The 25687-nt window shown below is 45.5% G+C and overlaps 1 protein-coding gene across 4 annotated transcripts in view; it reads right to left on the bottom strand.

Annotated features, from left to right (window-relative positions):
- The window catches only part of AP1G2 (adaptor related protein complex 1 subunit gamma 2), a 57016-nt gene that overhangs the window by 18613 nt on the left and 12716 nt on the right, over window positions 1-25687 (bottom strand). For 2 of the 4 annotated variants that reach the window (XM_063454871.1, XM_063454872.1), the window contains 5 exons: window positions 23108-23541; window positions 19436-19560; window positions 19190-19331; window positions 18790-18886; window positions 18481-18557 (listed from right to left, as the gene is read on the bottom strand). In XM_063454871.1, coding sequence (XP_063310941.1) covers window positions 18481-18557; window positions 18790-18886; window positions 19190-19331; window positions 19436-19560; window positions 23108-23308 — 642 coding nt within the window. In that variant the 5' untranslated portion in view covers window positions 23309-23541. The remainder of the gene's footprint in view (window positions 1-18480; window positions 18558-18789; window positions 18887-19189; window positions 19332-19435; window positions 19561-23107; window positions 23542-25687) is intronic. The other 2 variants (XM_063454873.1, XM_063454874.1) reach the window with 1 other exon arrangement.

Here is a 25687-nt window from a genome sequence, read left to right as displayed (position 1 = left end):
TTCATTAACGTCACAAAGTGCCTCAGAAATCACAAAGTGCCCTACAGATGGGGCTTTCACACAAAACTCTTGATTTGGCGAAATGGATCTCTGACCAAAGTTGAAGACCCGACCCAGGCAATGGAGAAACTCAAATCCTGGGGATTGTTCCCCGTCGAAAACGCACCCACACCTCCGGCCCCACTGCGGAAAGTGGCCACGAGCTGGACAAAAGCCTAGCCAATGGCGCCGCCAAGGAGTTGAAGCTACCGCTATTGCCTACTCAGGCGGGTCCCAGCTGAATCTCCAAGGCCTGCGAAATCCCAAAGGCCAACATCCACGCTATGGAACTGTGGTAACAAAAGGTTTTTTCACCTGCACGTGAGTACAATTCTGCCCTCGCCCTATCAAGCTCAGCTACCTTGACACTATTTTTCTTGCCACTCCATACTTCGGACTTATTGCCCCACTCGAGAGCCAGGAACTTGGTCCGAAGGAGAGACTTGTATGGACTTAAAATGGCAATGGTCGAAGGGTCTCTCCGCCCATGATCCACACCCTGATATGCCCTATAGGGACAGGATGAGGCGCACAAACTGGCCTAGACCTATAACTCAGTCCTTGTTGCCACTGGCCTTTACAAATTCTCCCAGTGGGCCCCTGCGAGGGTCACCCCTCCTTTATTTCTCATCCCTTACATGTGGTTGGGCTATGACAGGCGTATAGGCCCCACCGACTGTTGGCGAACCCCCCCACCCGAAGTTCTCTTGGGACACCACCCGCCGCTGTAGCCCCCTCTCAGAGCAGTGCGCGCTCGGTGGTGGGGTCCTCCACATAATGCTTTTTAGCTATTTGCTCTGTATATACTTTGTTTATGTTATCTATTTTTGTTATAACCGTTATAAGTTGTGTTATATCCCGTGCCCCAGTCCTACCCTTGAGATGCTCCCTTCCTACCACAGGATAAGTAATAAGGTGTTCACTAAAGACCTCACTAAGCCTTATTGCGCAAAATCCGCGGGGACACCCACACTCACCCAAATGTGCCTACGTGGCGCCCTACCCCCACTGCAATGAACCCCCCTAACAAATTTCTCTTAGTATCCCTGAATGCCCATGGCCTAAATACCCCACAAAAACACAGGCTGGCCATGTCCCAACTAAGGACCCTGCATGCCTCAGTTGCATGTATACAGGAAACCCACTTTTCAACTACGAACCCCCCAAAGTTTTCGTCCTCCTCCTATCCGTTAGCGTATCACGCCCTAGCACCTAACAAGACAAGAGTAGTCAGCACACTGTTCCACTCAGATTGGCATTTCCAATGTGAAAGGGAATACAAAAGCCCTGACGGTAGGCTCCTGATTCTGGTGGGCCTCCTCAATGACGCACAGGTGACTATAGCGAATTTATACGCCCCCAACGCCAACCAGTATGACTTCCTACGGAAGGCACTGAGACGGATTGACAAACTAAAAAAGGGACAGACGATGATCTGCGGAGACTTTAACTGTGTGCTAGACCCTGACCTAGATAGGTCAGGGGCCCCAGGCTCCCACCCAAGATCCACACCCCTGGGAGACAAACTGACGACACTCCTCCATCTCCATTATCTACATGACACCTGGCGGGCACTTTACCCAGCCTCTAGGGACTATACCTTTTACTCCAGGGTCCATGACCAGTACTACCGCATCGACATGTGTTTGGTCGATACTAAAACCCTGGATACCCTGGCGGAGGTCACTATTGCCCCGATAACTTGGTCGGCCCACGCCCCCCCCTCATATCATCATTCACTACACTACATCCAGTCCGAGGGCAGGGCCAGTGGAGACTCATAGACAATCCCGAGAGGGCCTCTGAGATCAGGAGATCCCTAACACACTACTTCGTGGACAATCATTACACTGACACAAACATTACCACAATGTGGCTAGCCATAAGGCACTCATACAAATAGGGGCGAAACTGAAGCGCCAACTCTCTGAGAAAAGTGACTCCTTACTGAAGGATTTAAAACTAGCCGAAACACGGCACAAAGCCTCACCCACTGAACCCCATAGACGTGAGGTCCAAAAACTTAGGACCAAGTTAGAAACACTACAAATGCAACAAGTCGAGCGGCCATTAGGAAGATGAAAACGACTTACTACAGGCAGGGGAACAGGGCGGGTAAACTGCTGGCCTCTCAGCTTAAGGCTAGAACCTCCCAGGTAAAAATCCCCTATGTCAAGGATGGTCATGGAACCAAAGTTATGAACCCTAAAGCGATTGTAGACGAATTTGCTGCATTTTACGCAAAATTATACAACCTCTCCGGGGATCCCACCCAGCACCAGCCCACTCCTCAGAACATCAGCACCTTCCTGGAGGGGATACACCTTCCCCAGCTCTTCACCGAACAGGCCACAGCACTGACAAATCCGATTCTACCCACCAAGATAACTAGGGCATTACGTGACACCCCGAGACACAAGGCCCCAGGCCCGGATGGCTCCTCCACTCACTACTATAAAGGTGTTTAAGGACCTATTAATCCCCCATCTCACTGCACTATTCAACCACATCTTAGACACGGGCAAAATACCCCCGGAAATGTTAGAAGTCACAATTGTCACACTTCCCAAACCGGGCAAATCCACAGACTTATGCGCGAACTACCGCCCGATTTCGCTTCTCAATGCGGACACCAAGCTATTCGCCAAGTTCCTAGCGAATAGAATCCGCCCTCTACTATGTCAACTTGTCTCACCTGAGCAGTCGGGCTTTGTTCCCGGACGCCAGGTAGAGGACAACACCAGACGAGCCCTGGACATAATGGAACTCATGAACTCTGACCGCTTACAGGGCCTTATGATAGCACTAGATGCGGAGAAAGCCTTCGACAGGCTCCACTGGGGCTATATGTTGGAGGTCCTCCGCAGGCTTAACTTCCCACCCGAATTCCTGACCGGACTCCGATCCCTGTACTCTTCCCCTCAAGCTACAGTCATGAGTTCCGGATTCATCTCTAGATGCTTTGCTCTGACGAACGGCACACAACAGGGCTGCCCACTTTCGCCCCTCATTTTTATTCTTGCACTGGAGCCCCTAATCCGCAAAATCAAGGCAAACCCTAACATCGCGGGTGTCCCCTCCACAACTGGCCAACAAAAACTGGCAGTGTTTGCAGATGACATTCTCCTCTTGCTCACCAACCCCTCAGACTCCCTCCCCACTCTATTGCACCTATTACAAGACTATGGCCGGGTCTCTTACTATAGGAACAATGTGGCAAAGACTCAGGTGTTGTCCATGAACCTGCCCAGATCCCACCTCGAGTCTCTAAAAACACTTTACCCCTTCGAATGGAGGAAGGATACCCTCTCCTATTTAGGCACACATTTAACGCCCTCAAAAAGCAAGCTCATAAAGCATAATCATGGGAAATTAATGGTGGAAATAGAGCGACGGTTGGAGAGCTGGGGCAACAAAAACACATCTTGGCTAGGACGTATTAATGCCATCAAAATGGTCATCCTCCCACAGATTCTATTCCTTTTCAGAGCTCTACCGATTAGCCTTCCTAGGTACACCCTTCGGGCATTCCAAAGCCTCCTAAATGCACACATATGGAAAAGAAAACCACCAAGGGTATCTCTAGCGAACATTAGCATGATCATGGGGGGGATGTGGAGTGGGAGTACCCCACATAACTAAATACTACTTAGCGACAAACCTTTCCCAGATGGCACGCCTCCTGACTTCCTCAGACTACCCAATGTGGTATCACCTGTAGTGCGCATTCAGCGCACCTCTTTCTCTCGGTGACCTACTGTGGATCCCAGCCAAGGCCCAACCCCGCCATCCCAAAACCCTCACAACAACGAGAGGATCACTTCAGTTGTGGCTAAGATGGGCCCCAAAAATGACCAGGCCCTCGCCCCGCTGACCAGTCTCCAGCGCCACACTCACGACCTCCCCTTGCAGGGATGGACAGACAAAGGGGTGACCAGAATATGACATCTCCTGGGAATCGAGGGGCTGCTACCGTTCCCCGACCTCCAGAAGAAATACCTTCTTCCTAACAACGAAATCTTTACATACATTCGCATAAAACATATAGTAGGAGACGTCAAAAAAATAACCACACTCACACAGCTCCACAACCAATTTGACATGCTATGCCTGGGCCAAAAAACAAACAAAAAACCATTATCCCTATGTTACCACCGCCTGCTAGACTTAGACAGACCGACAAAACAATCCTATATGTTACAATGGGAAAGAGAGCTGAATAGTACCTTTGAGCCGCACAGGTGGGTGAAGGCCATGACACTAGTAAAAAAGGCTACACACTGTATAGACCATGTAGAAGCAGCCTACAAGTTGTGGCTAAGGTGGTACTATACGCCCCAAAGGTTGGCCCAAATATACCCGGGCACCCAGGCAACGTGCTGGCGATGCAACCAACAGGAAGGCACTCTAAGCCACATATTCTGGTACTGCCCTGCACTCAGCCAATACTGGCAACAAATCCAAGACCTGATAAAATCCAAGGTAGGGATAACCCTGCCACCTACCCCTGAATATTACCTGCTCCATATGCTACCGCACGGTATTACGGCTCACGAAGCATCACTGATCACCCACATCACACTAGCTGCAAAGCAACGCATAGCTGCCCTATGGAAATCCACCCTAGCACCAGATATACAGTCGGTAATTGCCAAAGTGAGTCTCACTCAACAGCATGAGAAAATGTCACACACGATCAGCGGTACCCTACTGAAATATAACCGCACTTGGTCCAAATGGTAGGATGGTTGTGACATCGAGGTGACGAAAACCAATCTCTGAAGTATGTGCAAAGTAGAGCATCTCAATCCTCCCCCCCCCCTTCCTAGTTCAATGTCCTCTTCCACCTCCTACCACCCCCCCCCCCCCCCTCTGAAAAAAGCAAGGGTCATAGCCACGTTGGCAAGCCTCGAAAAACCTGAGAAGACTGGTAGAGGACACAACCTTACAACGTGTGTCTCACCACAGAGGCTCAATGGCAGACAAACACCTGACTGCTCCGAGGTTCTAGAGAACAAAGGCTCAGAGCTAAATCCCAGCACTTACCATGCACACCCGGGAACCCTCTTCCACAATATCCTTACACACACGCATTACTCCCTATGTCTACCGGGCGCTGGGCTCTAGCATCTCTGCCGCCTCCCACAGCAGTTCCGAAATGAACAGCCTTTGGTAGCAATGTGTATACGACATCCTGCAGTACCGTTTGAATGCCTATGTAAATGGTTATTAGTTATTCTTCAAAATCTGTCACTGTACCTGCTTTCTTATGGCTCCAACGTACTGTATTTTACTGTGTGATACTATGATGTTAAACCCCTAATAAAAATGATACATTTAAAAAAAAATAAAAAAAAATGGATCACTGAGATGGTTTTTGCTTCAATAAACAATGTGTAAAATTTGTCAAATATAGTTAAGAAGAAAATCACTATAAGGTCCCGTAGCCAAAACCCCCATCAGCCATTATTGCCCCTGCTCAGCAGATTTACCATCACCAGCATGTTTTGTGAACACATTTCATAGCTCTATTAAATGTGTTGGTAATTTATATAAAAATTATAGAAATAATTATTGAAGACACAGCTTACAGAGAGATTAATCTATTGCAGCTGGTCTACTTTTAAAGGACTATATCTCACTAATTCAATCATTCCCAGAAATATACGAGGAAACGGATAATGAATAGGGTAGATCCAATAATTCACATAACTAAGTGCAAACCATTGAAAAAAACCCCATGCATTGCCTACCTCAAAGCTGCAAAGTAGGGGGTAACCCAGAGAAAATACACAGAAAAGGAGACCCTTGAAACAAGGGGATCCTGAGAAGCAACTTTGGACACGGAAAAGGCACTTGAATGCCCGGTAACAGGAAAGAGAGAGAGAGTAATAGGAGAGTGAGCAGGTGAGAGATAATGAATCATAACCTGTACCCCCAACTTGCTTGATATATCATACTAGTACAAAATAATAGTAAAACTAGATAAATAGCCCCGCACGAGGGCTATAGAGGAGTAACAAACAAGAGAACCCCCCAAAATATCTCTCCAATAGCTGCCTAGTATAATATGTGGATACAACCACCTTTACTAAGGCAAACACACTAAATGCCTGCTACCGTTGGCAAACCAAAAAGGCACCTAATAAAAAACTATAAAGTGCTACCTAAAAGTGTGAGACAAACATAGGAAAAATAAAGTAAAGGAAACGCTCAGCGACGACCTTTTTGAGAGCGCACTTGACCCCCTGGACCCTACTCACTTGGGATTCCCGGAACTCCTTCGACTGCCCTACTGGAGTGAGCGACCAGAATCAGGTGAGCGGTCCCCCTCCGCCCTCTAGCGGACGGGGGGGTTCCAGCCCCCCTTCGCTCTTTTCCGATACCGCTGGTTATAGCGATTTTGTACAGACTTACCGACTGTGACTCTTGACTCCTGACTTTTTCCCTCCCCGCCTGACCCAAGCCTTCCTGTGCCCCCCCCTTTCCCTATCCCACCCTCCCGCTTGTCCGCCGGACGGACAAGCCTACGCTGATACACGACTGCTAGAAGAGCCCCGGTCATGTCCATTGCCCCGGCCCCCATCACGATACTATCCCTGAACGCCAGAGGCCTTAATCAACCCGAGAAACGGTCGGGAGCGGTGAGGGAATTTCTCTCCCGTAAAGCATCGATTGTGTTTGTACAAGAAACGCATTTCAGGGAGGGGTCACGTCCCACACTGACGAACCACCACTACCCCATAGGATACTTTAGCGATTTTCAGGGGGGAAAGTCCAGAGGAACTGCGATCCTCATTCATAGACGCATCCCGTTCACAGTAAAAGACGTACAAACCGACCCGGAGGGTCGATATACCTTTTTAAAGGGGGAGATAGCGGGCACGCTTTACACCTTCGCTAACGTTTATGCCCCTAACCGCAGACAATACCGTTTCCTGGCCCGGACACTTCGCTCACTGCGGCACTTCGCAGAAGGGGTTTTGGTCCTAGGGGGCGACCTAAACGTAGCTTTAGACCCCAAATGGGACTCCTCCTCCGGACGCTCACCCGTCCCTACCCAACACATCGCGGCAATCAGGGCCTTACTGACGAGGGAGAGACTAGTGGACTGCTGGAGAGCACTACACCCTGACGAAAGGGACTATACCTTCTACTCTCACCCGCACAATTCCTACACTCGCATTGACTGCCTTTTCCTTTCACAATACCACCTCCCACTGGCTCTCCGGGCTGACCAAGGCACCGCAACGTGGTCGGACCATGCACCGGTGTCGGTCACCCTGGAGTCTCCCCTTTTCAGACCTAAGGTCTCTAAGTGGAGGCTGAACGAAGCCCTACTTGCCATACCAGAACTGACTGCAGACATAGACACCACACTCCGGGACTACTTTACACACAATGGCGACCAGACGTCCCCCACCATACGATGGGAAGCACACAAAAGTGTTATCAGGGGGCATTTCATACAAAAGGGCGCTCTCCTGAAACGACAGAGGGAGGCACGCATGACTACACTATTGGCAGACATACACCGCCTAGATACCCTCAACAAACGCCTCCAACTCCCTACACACCAAGCCACGCTGTTAGGTCTGAGGAGGGAACTGACCACACTCATACAGTCCCAACACCATAGGGCAGTCCTACGACACAAGGCATTCTTTCATGTAAACGGTAACAAGAGTGGGAAGCTCCTAGCACGCATGCTCAACAAAAGAAGGCGGGACACATACATAGACCGCATTCGGGACAAGGACGGGAACCTCCACAGACACTCCACCAAGATACAGGAGATCATCCGATCATATTATGCAGACTTATACTCCCTACCACGACCGCACACGGACACGCACACTCTCAGACTCCGCGACTCTATAGATGAGTACCTCTCGGCCCATACACTCCCCGCCCTAGCGACAGACGTATCAAACCGACTAGAAGAACCCATTACCACGGAGGAACTTGCGCTAGCGATTAAAAGCTCCAAATCAGGGAGAAGCCCGGGCCCCGACGGGCTACCACTAAAATATTACAGGACATACGCTGACGTACTTTACTCCCCATTGACAGACATGTTCAATGCGATCAGAGAGGGACACGAACTCCCCGGACAGGCTCTAATGGCGCACATTACTATCATCCCCAAAGAAGGGAAGGATCGAGAGCACTGTGGCGGCTACCGACCCATATCCCTCATCAATACAGACATTAAACTCCTGGCAAAAGTCCTGGCGACTAGACTCCAGACGCACGTTCCCGATCTGGTCCACGCAGACCAGGTTGGGTTTGTGCTGGGTCGAGAGGCTAGGGACAATACTATCAGGGCCCTGACACTAATGCATAGGAACACCGAGACGAACACGGGCCTTCTCCTACTCTCCACAGACGCGGAGAAGGCCTTTGATAGGGTCAATTGGGAATACATGTTCCGGACATTAACACACCTGGGAATGGGACCACACCTTCTGGGCTGGATTAAAGCCCTGTACTCCAAACCGTCAGCACACGTACTGGTCAACGGGGCCCTAACAGACCCGTTCCCTATATATAACGGTACGCGTCAGGGATGTCCCCTCTCCCCGTTACTTTTCGTCCTAGTGTTGGAGCCATTCCTGAACACCATCAGACATCACCCCGACATTACCGGCATTCACACAGGAGACACGCACCACAAAATTGCCGCCTACGCGGATGACCTACTGTTTTTCCTCACACATCCAGAGGTCTCCCTGCCCAACCTAGTGCAGGCCTTCCACACATTCGGACTCCTCTCGGGATTGAAAATTAACTTCTCGAAATCATATGTCTTAAACATTAGTGTACCCACACCTGCGCAGGAGCTACAAATTCCAATGGGCCTCGGACAAGATACGCTACCTGGGTACTTGGCTGACAGTGAGCGCAACCAACCTGTACGCGACAAACTTCACCCCATTACTGACCCAATTTCGGAAAGAGATGAGGGAATGGGCCTTCCCCCACATATCCTGGTTGGGTAGGGTGCAAGTGGTGAAGATGAATTTTTTGCCACGACTGCTCTACCTCTTCCAGGCCTTGCCTATCCTGATCCCAACATCTTTCTTCACGACACTCCGGGGAGCACTGGGGTCCTATGTGTGGAACGGGAGGAGACCCAGACTGAAATACTCACTGCTCACACGGCCCAAAGACAAAGGAGGACTAGCCCTCCCAGACTTTCTGCTATACTACAAAGCGTGTCACCTACAACGAGTAGTGGAATGGTCCAAACTAGGGGTACACAAGCTGTGGAAGTCCTTAGAGGGACACGCAGCGGGTGTCCCCGCCGCCTTACTCCCATGGCTCCCAGCGGGAGGTTCTGGGAGGGAAGCCCGTTACACACCCTACACAAGAGCGACTCTGACGGTATGGAGGAGTATAGGGCGTCATGCTCTTAGTACGTACCCCTCCCCCTTACTGCCTCTCACCCATAATCCGGACTTCCAACCAGGCCTTGACCCGAAGGCCTTGCAAACTTTAGTAGACGACCCCCTACCCCGACTGAGACATGTCTGTTCCAACCGGGGACTGAAAGACCTGACAGAGTTACGTGGGGTGACCCCTCAGCCCTTCCTGACGCGTTTTCGCTATGCACAGGTACGCAACTACATAAAACTCCTCCCACAGGGACAGGCTTTGGGCAGAGATCTCACAACCTTTGAGAGACTATGCTCAGCCCCTGACCCACTACCACATGGAATTTCACACCTCTACTCCCTTCTCCAAATGCAAACTCCAGTAGAGACACCTAACTTTATGGGGAAATGGGAGGAATCCCTAAATAAGACGTTTAGCGCCCTTGAATGGGAGAAGATCTGCAATACTGTTCACCACTGCTCAACATTTAGCAAGAGTCAGGAGACTGCTTATAAACTGCTCACGAGATGGTACCACACACCAGCTACTGCGCACCACATAAACTCTCAAGACTCCCGCCTATGCTGGAGGTGTGAGAAGGAGATAGGCACACTCTTACACATTTGGTGGAACTGCGAACTGATCCAACCGTTCTGGCACACTATCCACCAAGTCATAGCCCGCTTCTCAGATAACCCCCCACCTCTTGAACCAGCAGCTATGCTGCTCCACCACACACCCACCCCCACGTCCAAATATAAAAAGACACTCACAATCCGGATCATTAATGTAGCAAAACAATTAATCCCACAGTTTTGGAAGAAAAAAACGGCCCCGCCCTTATCCCAGTGGTTTGCCCAAATGGAGGACCTCAGAGCAGTCGAGGAACTTATCATGTACGCGGCTGGCCCGCAAAAACAACAGCAGACTTACCTAGACATATGGACGCAGTGGATACTGACGACAACGAAACCGGAATTCCAGTCCATACTAACGGACTACACGACCGATGCCCCAAGACTAACAAAAGCAGAGACAGTAGACTAACCCTATCCCCCCTTCCCTACCTGGACCCTGCCCCCCTTTTCCCTGACTCCCTTACTTCGCACCGACTAGAGAGACGGAAACCCGTAACCAAGAGCAAGCAGACACTTTAGGCTGCATGAACACGAGCATTGGGCACTGACGACTAACGTACACAACTATGCCCATCGGCCTAACCGACCTACACACCTGAAGACCTGGTCGGTAGCCGAACTCGCAATGCCCATTACGATCCTATATGCCACCAGACCTAACTCATGATAGCTACGGATCTGGCCAGACGAATATTGCTTGCAGACTTCTGAAGTACACCTGTGAGCTCTGAGCTTCATAGGGCCTGCGCGCCCACAAGAATATGTTATTGTTCTTTGTTTACTGATAATATGGTTATGTGAAGTATGACACAGAAGTTTTGATCACTGACGAGGACCTGCGAGTCCACTACTCCATGGGGCCTGCGCGCCCACAAGTTTATATTTGTGCTTTACTGTTTTTCTATGGTTGGACTCACGTTGAGTCCTAAATATTGCTAATAACTGTACGTGGAGACTTGCACGTCTCGGAATGAACCACATAACTTTGAAATAAAAATCATATTTACAAAAAAAAAAAAACTATGCAATGCAGCTTGTCTTAATAGCTTCTCAACCGTAACCCAGTTAAAATGCCTGCCTACACACAACTCACAGGAATAAAAAATTAAAATTATAGATAAAATTAAGCTTATATTTATTAGTATCTCTAACAAATGCTGAATACAGTCACAGACTACTGAACACATTCACACACTGACTGCTGAATACATACACACCGACTGCTGAACACACACATACACACACACACACACACACAAACTGTTAAATACACAAACTGCTGAATACACACACACACACAGACTGCTGAGTACACACACAGACTGCCGAGTACACACACAGACTGCTGAGTACACACACACAGTGCGCTGAATACACACACACAGTGTGCTGAATACACACACACAAACATACACACAGACTACTGAATACGCACACACACACAGTCCGCTAAATACACACACACACACACACACAGACTGCTGAATATACATACAGAAAAACTGCTGAATACACACACACACAGAATAATGAGTACACACAGACTGATGAATACATACACACAGGCTGCTGAATACATACACACAAACACATAGACTGCTGAATACACACACACATACTGCAATCAGGGGTGCAGTGTATGTGTTTGTGTGTTCGGGTGCTGAGTGTGTGTGTGAGGGATGCTGTGTGCGTGGGGGGGTGCTGTGCGTGAGAAGTGCTGTGTCTGTGTGAGGAGTGCTGTGTGTGTGGTGTGGTACTATGTGTGTGAGGGGGTGCTGTGTGTGTAAGGAGTGCAGTGTATGTGTGTGTTGCAGAGTTTGAGGGGTGCAGGCAGCAAATGTTTTTTTAAATAATCCTATACATTAATACAATTTTCATGCCCCCCTACCTTTTTCTAGCCTTTGGTAAAGGAGGGGGGACACAGCCAGCCCTGGTGGACCAGTGGTGGTAAGTTCTATGTACCCTGCAGACTCTCCTGTCCTCCAGCGCACAGAATGCAGTGTGGAGCATTGCCATGGTAACGCATGCCTACGCTCCACACGGCCTACTCGCGGGAGGCGCGATATGCTTCACAGATCCCTCCACCTGCCCTCTCTCCCCGATCGAAGGGCTCTTGGATCTCCAATCTCTCACCGGCCCGAGAGAGCCCATGGCCATAAAACAGGGCTGGCAGGGGAGATCAAATTATTTCCTCTGTCGGCCTGGGCACGCTGGGCAGCGCGGTGGGGCCCACATGCAACTGCCCTGCTTCCCTTATATCTCCATTTGTTGTATACATCTACTGTGGTTAACATTCTGCAATGAAGAAAGTTTTGTTGCCGCTAAAAAGGCATAGAGGCCCACACGTTTAGAGCCTGTCCTCTTAAAAAGGCTCTTTAAAACGTGAGTGTATTACCAGTTACTGCATTATCACATTTTGTATTATTACAATATCACAGCATATTTTTACTTTATTTCCTTTTTTCCCCACATATGGTGTAATGACCCCACAATTTAAAGGGGTAAATAAGTTGATTTCTGAGTGCTTCACTCACTAATTGTGTGTTTAAAGGTGGTATGTCACCTAAACACCAAGTTCTATATTTGTATATTATATTTGTTTTGTGGGTTTTTGGATAGTACCCATAGTGTGTATTAAGCTGCTGATCACATAATGTATTTTACTATTAAGCGCCTATTTTGTTCGCACATTTAAACATAGAATGTGACGGCAGATAAGAGCCATTTGGCCAATCTAGTCTGCACAATTTTAAAATACTTTCATTAGTCCCTTGCCTTATCTTATAGTTAGGATAGCCTTATGCCTATCTTACGCATGCTTGAACTCCCTCACTGTGTTAACCTCTACCACTTCAGCATGGAATTCCATGCGTCCACAACGTTCTCAGTAAAGTAATAAGTCCTGATATTATTATTTTTTTTTTTTTTTTGTCAATCTGTATTTTATTGAGGCATAATAGATGGGGTACAGAATAAAGAGTGAGGGAAGGTTGCAGTTCAAATACAGTGCAGGGATCAATAACAATGGCATCTAACATTCCCATAGCATCAATACCTCTTTTTTTTTTAATATAATGATTTAGGGTCGCAGTTGTAAACAGGTTTAGGCTATATGCAATTGGAGTCGCTTAACGTTAACTAGTTGGATGAGAAGCATGCCACGTATGTCATAATACGCCAGATTTTAGCATACCGTATATACTCGAGTATAAGCCGAGTTTTTCAGCCCATTTTTTGGGCTGAAAAACCCCAACTCGGCTTATACTCGAGTCAGAGTCTGTATTATGGCAATTTGCATTGCCATAATACAGACAGGGGGTAGAGGGGTGCTGGCAGAGCTGTAACTTACCTTTCCTGCAGCTCCTCCGCGCCGTCCGTTCAGCACCTCGGTCAGCTCCCAGTGTAAATCTCGCGAGAGCCGCGGCTCTCGCGAGACTTACACTGGGAGCTGACAGAGGGAGCTGCACAGACCGCGCGGAGGAGGAGAGAGCTGACAGGAGCTGCAGGAAAGGTAAGTTACAGCTCTGCCAGCACCCCTCTACCCCCCACTGAACTACCAATGCTGGACCACCAGGGAAGGAGAGCCCCCCTCCCTGCCATATATCAAGCAGGGAGGGGGGACGAAAAAAAAAAATATAAATAAAATAAGAAATAAAATAATAAAAAAAAATTAATAATAAAAAAAAAAAGGGGTATAAGGACCACTATGGGAGGGGGGGGGGGTATAAGGACCACTATGGGAGGGAGGGGGTGGGTTAAGGACCACTATGGGAGGGAGGGGGAAGTAAGGACCACTAGGGGAGGGGAGGGTAAGGACCACTAGGGGAGGGGAAGGTAAGGACCACTAGGGGAGGGGTGAGTCAGGACCACTGGGGGGGGGGGAGTGAAGGAACACGGGGGTGGGGAGGTAAGGACCACTGAGGGAGGAGGAGGGGAAGTCAGGACATATGGGGGGGGGGGAGGGGGCGGCAAAAAATGTTTTGCCTACGGCGGCAAATATCCTTGCACCGGCCCTGCACACACTGCATTCACACACTGCATTCATGCACACACACTCTGCATTCATGCACACACACACTGCATTCATGCACACACACACTGCACTCATACACACACTGCACTCATACACACACACTGCATTCATTATACACACACTGTAAATAAATATTCAATTAATATATTTTTTTTAGGATCTAATTTTATTTAGAAATTTACCAGTAGCTGCTGCATTTCCCACCCTAGTCTTATACTCGAGTCAATAAGTTTTCCCAGTTTTTTGGGATAAAATTAGGGGCCTCGGCTTATATTCGGGTCGGCTTATACTCGAGTATATACGGTACTTAAAACAAGATTAACTGAACAGTTTTTAAAGTAGATAAGCTCCAGGCTAGAGTTAGATTGTTCTGATATTATTTTTAAACCTTTGCCCCTCTAATTTAAGACTATGTCCTCTTGTTGTGGTGGTTTTTCTTCTTAGATATAGTCTCCTCCTTCACCGTGTCGATTCCCTTTATGTAATTAAATGTTTCTATCATATCCCCCCTGTCTCGTCATGTTAAGTTTCTTTAACCTTTCCTGTAAGTTTTATCCTGTAATCCATGAACCAGTTTAGTAGCAAATCAAGTAGCAAACAAAAAAAATACAGCATGTCTGTGTGGTAACGCAGCAGTTCCAAATGTGTAAAATGTATTTTCTCCTTACTTTCTCTGAATTCTCTCCAAAGTATCAAATATCCTTCTGAAGATACGATCTCCAGTACTGGGTACAATGCTCCAAGTGAGGCCTCACCAGTGTTCTTTAAAATGGCATGAGCACCCTCTTTATACTGCTAATACCTCTCCCTATACAACCAAGCATTCTGCTAGCATTTCCTGCTGCTCTATTACATTGTCTGCCTACCTTTAAGTCATCTGAAATAATCACCCCTTAATCCCTTTCCTCAGATGTTGAGGTTAGGACTCTATCAAATATTATGTACTCTGCCCTTGGGTTTTTACGTCTTGCACTTATCCACATTAAATTTTTCGAGTTTACCTAAATCATTAGCCATTTGGCTTATCCCTCATGGAACATCAACCCTTTTACATATCTTAGTATCATCAGCAAAAAGACATACCTTACCATCAAGACCTTCTGCAATCACTGATAAATTGTTTTGTAATAAATCACTAATAAATTAATTGTTTTGTTAACCGTTCAGGAATATAATCTGTAACTTCTAAATACGTGATTGCATATTGTCTAAAGCACTTTGAGTCCAATCTCTATATAAGTTATTATTATCATCATCATTTGAAGAAATGATTTAGATGAAAATTGAATCCAATATAAAGTAGGGCACATAGTGTCAAAATACACAAAAATATAATGAAGGATAAACAAATTGCTAATAAAAATCCTTTTGCGTGGGTATATAAGAGGACAGAGGAGACCTTGATTTAACGCAGGTAATAAATATTGTAAAATAAGGAAAACTCAGGGCTGATGAACACATTTACAGAGAATATGGATTCCCAACAAACCTACAAGGACATAAATGGTGATGAATATGTGTAGGTATTTTGTATTATAGCGGTAACCTTTTCCTAGAACCGAACACAAAATACCTATATTAAGGTTACTCTCTACCCCCCCCCCCCCCCCCCAACATACACCATAATTAAATATAACCTAATCTACACATTGTACCAACCATGTGTGGGCTTATATGTTATGCTTAAATAAAATGTTCGATATGTTTTGACATATCTATTTAAGGACTTTCATTGAGCTCAGTGCAGGGTCGGACAAGGAATGAAAAGCAACCGTGGAACAAAATTCTATACCAATCCAATAACGTGTCTCACAGGCATAGTGTGTAGATATAGGTCAGAAAATAATAACTTAAAATTGAAAACTAAAAACTATTACTTTAACGTGAAATAAAGCACTCGTAGGGCTACAAAGTAAACAAAAAAAAAAATTTAGTTTTAGCAGACGTACATTTGCATATCATCAATGTTTCAGTTCAACTACCTTGACATATTAAGAAACGTTTGGTAATGAGACTGAAATGGTGAATGTATGCTGCTCACTTTGGCTGAGATCATCAAACATAGGAAAGCATTGGGAGGGGAAGGTGGAGTGGCTGGCGTGCTCTGCACACTGTAGCGCAGTCAAATGCTGTATGCGCATATCTGGTGCGCACAAATACTTTGCTCTCTTGCGATCCCCGACCGGTCGCATGAGCATGCGATCGGCCGCGGCCTGCGTGAGGGCAGACAGGAAAGACAATCTTTCCTGTCTTACTCGCAGTTGCAGCACAAAGCGGCCTCTGGGCAGACGGCCTACCGGAATTTTTTCCAGTATCCCGGTAGGCCAGTCCGGCCCTGGCTCTGTGTAGGTAGTCAGGTCAGAGAGAGAGAGTGTGAGTATATTAAGTATATTAAATAGATCACCATGTACCATTGCCTTCTAGAAAGTCAGAACTATAACATAGAATGCATATCATGGTAAGAAGTAATACAGAAATCCATACAATGCAGCACACTCACTTTTAAGGCATGTGTACACAACCTGTATAAATCTGTCAGGGAGTATTACCGGTACACTTACTGGGATGCAAGAACTAGAATTTACTGTTTGGAAACTAGCAATATGGATATTACCACAAGGACAATATGACTGGCTAGAATACAGAATCATCATAAGGCTCATCAAGTAGCAAAAAACAAATACAGGATGTCTGTGTGGTAACGCAGCAGTTCCAAATATTTTGTAAATGTTCTTACACCATAGTTCTACACTAATCTCTTAAATGAGCACTCCATTGATTTTTGATTATAGTAGATACACCCTTAAAGAAAATATGCATGCATTATCTGCATACTTTCTTTGGGGGTGTATAAAAACAACACAGACCTGTGATCTGAAATCTTTGCAAGACCTCCCCTCTTTCTAAGGCACAGACCAATGAGCAGCTTTTCTGTTAGCGCAGTGGCAATCAGACAGCCAGGGATGTGTTACTGCCCCTCCAATAATAAAAGCACTGATTTCTATTTAAAGGGACACTACAGTCACCAGAACAACTACAGCTTATTGAATTTGTTCTGGTGAGTAGAATCATTACCTTCAGGCGTTTTGCTGTAAAAACTGTCTTTTCAGAGAAAATGCAGTGTTTACATTACAGCCTAGTGATAACTTCACTGGCCACTCCTCAGATGGCTGTTAGAGATCCTTCCTGTGTCATGGCTGCCTAAAATGCATCCAAACATTCAGTGTCTCCGCCCTCTGCATGCAGACACTAAACTTTCCTCATAGATATTCATTTATTCAATTCATCTCTATGAGGAGATGCTCATTGGCCAGGGCTGTGTTTGAATTGTGCTGGCTCTGCCCCTGATCTGCCTCCTTGTCAGTCTCAGCCAATCCTATAGGGAAGCATTGTGACTTGATCAGGCCACCACTTCTGCTGTTGTCAGCAGACAGCATACAGAGCTACAGCTTCAGGCTTGAATACAGTAAGATGTTGCTATATTTATGGAGGCATGAGTGGCACGGGGGTGGGGGAGGGGGTTAACACTATAGGGTCAGGAATACATGTTTGTGTTCCTGACCCTATAGTGATCATTTAAATTGGCATTTTTATAAACGGTCATATATTTAACAGACTCCAGTCATACAAAGCACTTCGATAAGCTAATAATGCTTAGCATGTCTATGTGCCTGGAGTGTTCGTTTAGTATATGAACACACTCACAAAATGCCAGTTCATTTCTTTACTAAGTGAATTTCACCACAACATAAATATATTGTATGTGGACAATGGAACACAGAATCACTGAACCATTTGGACATTTTTGCAACCCTTTTAGAAATCTATTCATAAACAGGACTATACATAGGACACAAAGTCACATTTAGCCTTTACAGTAAGGAAAATAAGGATGTGGAATTTCAAGCCTGTAGAGGTGGTTTTATCAAAGTCTGTACAGATGTTTAAACAGCAACTGGATGAATACCTGCAAAACCACAATACTCAGGGATATAATTTTTAGTTTGTGGGGTAATAGCTTTTTGATCCATAGCGGACTGACATTTTTTCTTAGTTTAGTTACAAAATAGGAAAGCACTTGAAACTGGGGTTTTTGTCTTCTTTTGGATCAAAAGTAAAAACCGATGTGAGAAAGGCTCAACTTAATAGACGCATGTCACTTTTCAGCCTATGTAACCCTTCTTCTATCCCCAAAATAAAATCAATCATTCTCTTTTCCAGTGATTTGCAACTCTGACCTCAAGGGACATCAAATGTCCAGGGTTTTGGACTTTCTCAATTCTATTTCCATGGATCACTGGTGTGTCTTAAAGACTGGGTTGGGAGTCGCTGTTCTGTGCCATTGACTACAATTATAAATATAAGAAAATGTATGTATTAATCAGCATTTACCTTACGGATGCGTTTGCTGGCCTCTGGGTGCCTCTGACATATTTCTGTGACCAGGAGAACAGCTCCATACAGCACACCTGAAATTAAACCCCATTCCCTCACAGTTAGTCAACAGTGGAAAACACAGCTTCCCTGTTACCGGTTATATCTACCTTTACCTTACAATCTTCCCTCTCATCTTTCCTACCTTTCTGAAAAGGCATCGTTGTAAAATTTTGTACACTCCCATCCCTGCCCCACTTTGTCTATTTTCTCTACTATGCTCTCGCAAAAACAAATTCAACCCTCCTTTATATCCACCACTCTCACCATGTCTCTTTTCTCCCAGTAGCTCCTCACTCACAGGAATGAACATTTCTACCAGCTCTGGAACTTTACGAACTATGTGAACAGCACATAGTACAGCCTGCGGGAAAGTGTTGAGTGAGTTTACGTTTGGAAAGGTAGTACACATCAGAGCAAACCAAAAATAACCAAAGTAAAAATCTGGAAACTTCTTGTAATGAGCAATGAGCAAATAGTAAACACATAAATACCTTCAATATTTGCAGTAAATCCACTCAAATATAGAATGCTCAATAATTGTCCAGACAAATGCTATATAAACAGACACAGTATCCCACCTGCTTGTTTTCTAAGTTTTGATGTATTCCTCCTTCAATAAATTATACCCAACCCTGCCCTTTCCTATGTCCCATATTTTCATTGCCTTTTTCTTGACGTGGCTACTTGAGGTCCGCAGGAGCCGTTCCACCTCCCCAGCCAAGTCACGACACATCTCAGTGGATCCCAGACAGGCCAGAGTGCAAAGAGCCAAGCCTTGAATAAGGGGAGAATTGTGCTCTAGATCCCTGGAGGGAAAGAAATAAAGTTGTGGGTAAGTGGTAAACCTTGAAGAGAGGAGTCAAAGAGTCAGGCATAAGAAAGATAAATCACAGTTAAACTTCTTCCTCACCTTTTCATACTGTTAGTTATTAATAGATGGGCATCCTGCCTCTCATCCAATAACATCATCGCTCCAAGGTATCCAATGCGTTTGTCCGTATATCTGGGTGAAGCTATCAGCTTCAAGCATTCCATCTGGAATTGATGGATCATTGAAAAGTAATTATAATGATTATCTTATAATTATCAATGTATTTATACTGTGTGAATATGGATGCGCACAATACTCTCAGACAAAGTTATAATATAATTAATTCTTCCATCTTTACCTGTGTTGTTGGCTTTCTACACACACTTCTATATGCTACGTGTTTGAGTAGACTCACTTTAGATTGCAAGCTCACAGACAGGGCTTTCAAAGCTTACCTCTATGGGTTTGCTTATTTCTGTCAAATTGCAATATACGCAATATACAGGTGATACTCGAAAAATTCGAATATTGTGCAAAAGTTAATTTATTTCAGTAATGCAACGTAAAAGGGGAAACGAATATATGAGATAGACGCATTACATGCAAAGCAAGATAGATCTCAGTAAATTAGAATATTGTGAAAAGATGCAATATTCTAGACTCACAGTGTCCCACTCTAATCAGTTGAGTAAAGCCATAACACCTGCAAAGGCTTTCTGAGCCTTTAAATGGTCTATCAGTCTGGTTCAGTAGGAATCACAATCATGGGCAAGACTGCTGACCTGACAGTTGTGCAGAAAACCATCATTGACACCCTCCATAAGGAGGGAAAGCCTCAAAAGGTAATTGCAAAGGAAGTTGGATGTTCCCAAAGTGCTGTATCAAAGCACATGAATAGAAAGTTATGTGGAAGGGAAAATTGTGGAAGAAAAAGGTGCACAAGCAGCAGGGATGACCGCAGCCTTGTCAGATCCTTTCACAAGGAGTGGACTGAGGCTGGAGTCAGTGCATCAAGAGCCACCCCACACAGACGGATTCTGGACATGGGCTTCAGATGTCATATTCCTCTTCTCAAGCCGCTCCTGAACAACAAACAAAGTCAGAAACATCTTATTTGGGCTAAAGAAAAACAGACCTGGTCTGTTACTCAGTGGTCCAAAGTCCTCTTTTCTGATGAGAGTAACTTTTGCATCTCATTTGGAAACCAAGGACCCAGAGTCTGGAGGAAGAATGGAGAGGCAAACACTTCAAGATGCTTGAAGTCCAGTGCGAAGTTTCCACAGTCTGTGTTGATTTGGGGAGCCATGTCATCTGTTGGTGTTGGTCCACTGTGCTTCATTAAGTCCAGGGTCAACGTAGCCGTCTACCAGGAGATTTTGGAGCACTTCATGCTTCCTTCCGCAGATGAGATTTATGGGGATGCTGACTTCATTTTCCACACTGCCAAAAGCACCAAAGCCTGGTTCAATGGTCGTGGGATTACTGTGCTTGATTGACCAGCAAACTCGCCTGACCTGAACCCCATAGAGAATCTATGGGGCATTGCCAAGAGAAAGATGAGAGACATGAGACCGAACAATGCAGAAGAGCTGAAGGCCTTTTGAATCCAGGATTGAAGCATCCTGGTCTTTCATAACACCTATGCAGTGCCACAGGCCGATAGGTTCCATGCCACGCCGCACTGAGGAAGTAATTGCTGCAAAAGGGGCCCAAACCAAGTACTGAGTCCATATGCATGCCTATACTTTTCAGAGGTCCGATATTGTTCTATGTACACTCCTTGTTTTATTGATTGCATGTAATATTCTAATTTACGGAGATTGTGGATTTGGGGTTTTCATGAGCTGTAAGCCATAATCATTGCACTTATGACAAATCATATTGAATTATCTTGCTTTGCATGTAATGCAACTATCTCATATATTCGTTTCCCCTTTTACGTTGCATTACTGAAATAAACGAACTTTTGCACGATATTCTAATTTTTCGAGTATCACCTGTTTATCTTAATAAAGATTTCAGAATTTACAGGTTGTAAAAGAGAAGAGATTAAATTTAATATAAATTTAAATGTAACAATAGAAAAGCTTCTTGTTTTACATCAAGGATTGTATATGGTTTTCCAGCAGATGCGGTTGTGGCTGATGTAATGATCACGAAAAAATGCCTAGGGTAAGAAAGCTTATAACAAGTATATGAACAGGCCGGACATACCAACACCCCAATATAAAATACAAGTTATAGACTAAAGTAAATAAATTGCTTGTGTGTATTGCAAATCATGCAGGGTTTGTGGATTTTGCATTGAGCATTCAGCAAACCAGGAAGTCATGGTTGCTCAGTTGCATAGTTTTTTTACCAACTATTGCATGCACTAAATCGATCAAGATATTATTGCAGCAAAATGTGAAATTCTGCAGGTTGGGCTTATCTAGCTCATATAAAAATATAAAAAAGGCAAAATAAATTAAAGTAATGGGAACTAATGAAAGTATTTAGAAAATTGGGCAGACTAGATGGGCCCAATGGTTCTTATTTTTGTTTCTAATAAACAAAGTATCTAATGATAGCCTAAACTACCTCTAATTTGAAACCAACATTCATGGGCCCATGGAACTGTGTGTGTAGCCTGCTCTTAAAATGAACCTATATTTCTCACTTACTAGAATTTGCCTTTCCTCATGTATGGCACCTATCTAATTACAGGCTTTATATAGATGCATTAGACTTACCCCACCCTCCATTTAACTCCATCATAACATGAAATAAAGACAAAGACAAATCAAGGGATCTGCCTAACTCATTGTTGTGAGGGGGTTAAGAACCACACACAGGGTCCCCTCTTGCAGTAAGTGAATCAGCATACTCCTCATAACACAGAGTGACTCAGTACTCTGTGCACACACAGAGCAGTGTACACACACACACACACACACACACACACGTAAATCTGTAAAATCACGCAACCTTACTACTAGCCACCAGACACACTATTTGCTTTAATACACAACTAGATGTAGCTGTCTCTTTTGTCTCACATTCAAATCAGATCTGAAAGTGCCCTTTTCTCGTGCTTACACATTAGACCAAAAGGTGTCACATACACACCCTCTTTCTCACTCTAACACACAAGCAGTGGCCCGACTCTCACGTGTGCAGGGCAGTTCACTCATTGGTCTGCTTCAATTACAGAGCAACCAAGAGACCTTTATAATATGCTTTCTCACACACACACACACACTTCATCAACATAGCATCTGTCACTCACACTTAAATGTCCAGCACGCTCCTCACACACCACACGCATGCTTAACTGGCCAATACTGTCCTCACATTCTTAGCAACCAAGCATTCCTCTGCATTCAGGCTTAGCAGTCCAACTACCCCCCACTCACATCCAGCAGCACAGCACCCCTTAACACATACTAAGCAGCCCATCACTGCCCTGACATGCTTAGTAGTCCAAAATTAACTCTGACACACACGTCACAGCCCAGCTCCCATCCTTACTTAAACAACTCAGCAACCCTGTCACTCACAAATAGCAGTCCTGCACTCTACCTCACACATTTAGCAGCTGCCCTGCCCTCCCCCTCAGACCTGCTTAGCAGCCCAACACTTCCCTCATACCTGTGTAGCAGCCCTGCCCACCCCCTCACAAGTGCAGTGCAGTATTTCATTAGTTTCTGTCCACTGAAATATCAAAGGGGAAAAAAAACCTGCAAATTTTCAACAGTGACTATGAACAAGTCATGTCTATCCCACACATACCTGTCCAAAGTGTGCAGGATACCCAAGCATATGCATGTAGAGAAGTTTGGCGACACTTCGTCCACGATACAAAGTGTCCTCATCCCGGAAAGAAGAGCGGATGTCAGCGCACTCTCTCTGGATCACCTCTCGCTCTTCATTCTGTGTTTTAACACTCCGGATTGCTCGGATCAGCTCGTGAACCTTTAGAGGAGGGCCCATTGTGCTGGCAGGTGCACAGTCAGGATCCTTCAGGACAGACAGAAACAAGACAAACACAGACACAATTATAATCACACAGAGACAAGTTCAGATCTCTAAGAAAACACCTTTCCCTTTCATGTACCTGTTTGTCTCTCTCTCGGTGTCTGCTTCTGCCGGTCTCTCTCTTCCTTCTGAGTTTCAATTACCTTCCTGATTCTCACCTGGATCACTTTCTGACAGCTCCTCACTTCCTGAAAAATAGTGATACACCTGAGTCTCTACTGTAATGATTACTCAACCCAGTCTAAAGCAGGACATGCAAGGCAGTGATCAAGGCCTCAGGCAGCCGGCAGCATGTATGTTTTCTTCAGACATTATCGGTGAAAATTTATAATTTTTAACCTGCCTAACAAACGGTCAGAGATAAGAGTACTTTTCAGAAAAGTGACCTGTTGTGTCCTGGAGGAAAATAAATGAAATAGCATTGCCTGGTTTTTGAATATTGAGTCTCTTTTCTAATTTACTTGCTTACTAACCGTGCAAACTGGTTGAAAGAGTAACTGTACCCATGGCGATGTACTGATCCTAAAACTGACAAGTAATGTATGTGCACACATTTGCAGTTAGACATGGATTTAACCCTGCAATGAAAACATGTTTTACATTGCAGGTTTAAAAGGATAGGACCACAGCACACAAACCACGTCATTGAGATAAAATAAAATCCTGTACCCTGTATGCAATGACCTATGTGAGTAAACAATTGGCCATCTGCTTTCTTACATTGTCACATCTATCTGTCATGTGCGATGGCATCTAAATTAAACTGTGTACATCCTAAACATGGGGATAAGGGACTTGAATAAGGGGAGAAGGAAAAGATGGGGGGCGGGGGGAGCGTGATCTGGGGTTCCTGCTTCATGTTTTGGTGTCCAGTCAGGGGTATATGCTCTTTTTAGTTTGGATCGAGTGTGCTATGTCTGTTGAGTCAGGCCTAGAGCTCCTGTTATGGGTGCCCCGCAATGCGTGAGCCAACAATGCTATAATAACTCATGCTGCTGCACTTTCCCTTTTATCCTAAGGGCCATTTGTTCATATATTATCTAATCTCTTTGAGATCTCCTCCAGGGAGGGGATCACCTTGCACAGAGGAGTAAAATGTGTAATCCCTAGTTCCAGGATAAAGGCAACGCCATGTGTCATATAGGTCATGTTCAAATAACAGTCGAGCTAAGTGTTGTCCCAACGCCAGCGATGCCCGCTTGGGCCTTTTGCTCTGCGTGTGTTGTATGTCTAAGTGGGGATCTGTTGTGCAGTTAAAATTACCACAGAGAATCACATGGCCCTGCTTATATTTTGCAACCTTCAGTAGTGCAGAGCTTAGGAAGGATGTTTGGTCCTAGTTAGAGGCGCATAGGGAAGCAATCGTTAGCACAATACCGTTCAGGGTGCCTGCTAGGATAAGCAAGCGGCCATCCAGACTAGCATGTTGCCTGCTTGGGGTGAATACCCAATCGTTATGAAAGTATATGGAGACCCCTTTTGATTTGGTTCGGGAATATGCATGATATGCTTGGGAGTAGTTCTGTACTGTGAATCTCGGTGGATTGCGTTTGCAAAGGTGCGTCTCTTGCAGACATGCTATGACCGCCTCGGAAGTGCGAATTACCTGGGCTGCCAGCCTCCGTTTGTGGGGACTATTAAAGCCTTTCACATTAAAGGGAGAAAATAACCATAGAGTTAGGTGGCCCCATTAACTAGTTTATTTAGATGTGCGCTATATCGGTTGCGTCTCAGAGGTTTTGCCTGGGTACTATATGTGCAGAGGCTACCCTGCAGCTGTGTGTGGGCGATCTGGAGCATCCCCCCCTCCCTTGTGGGCCATGATATCCAAGAGTGATTTTTGGTGCTATCATTTTGAGCATACATAAAGAACACCAAAATCATGGAAGACATAAACATAAGAAACAAAGTATATACAACATTCCCTATTTCTAAAGGGTATTTAGTGCGGTTGAGTCAACCACCGCGCCTAGTACCCGGGAGGCAGTCTCAACTGGGGGAGGAGGATTAACCTGCGTGGTGCGGCCTCGTACCCCGACCCTTTAAACATACTAGGTAAATTATAACTAACAGTATACAGAAAGCCTTAAGTGCGCTTAACAAGTGCGAGAAACAACCCACCCTCATGGGTATGTATATATGTATATATAATTATTTTTTGTTCCCCATTTGTGCCCTCTACCCCACTCGTTTGTTATCTGGGTTGTGATAGGGGTGTGTGCCCTAAGAGAGACATGGTCTTGTGTGCCAAATACATTACACATCTTGTGCAATCGTCCTCAGCGTCAGCTTCCCTCTACGGTCGGGCACCCCGACAATTCCTGCATTCGTGCA

The sequence above is a fragment of the Pelobates fuscus genome, chromosome 5 (genome assembly GCF_036172605.1).
Source record: "Pelobates fuscus isolate aPelFus1 chromosome 5, aPelFus1.pri, whole genome shotgun sequence".
Taxonomy (NCBI): domain Eukaryota; kingdom Metazoa; phylum Chordata; class Amphibia; order Anura; family Pelobatidae; genus Pelobates; species Pelobates fuscus.
The sequence above is the reverse complement of the archived record's forward strand: the minus strand, read 5'-3'. Positions and strand labels throughout refer to the sequence as shown.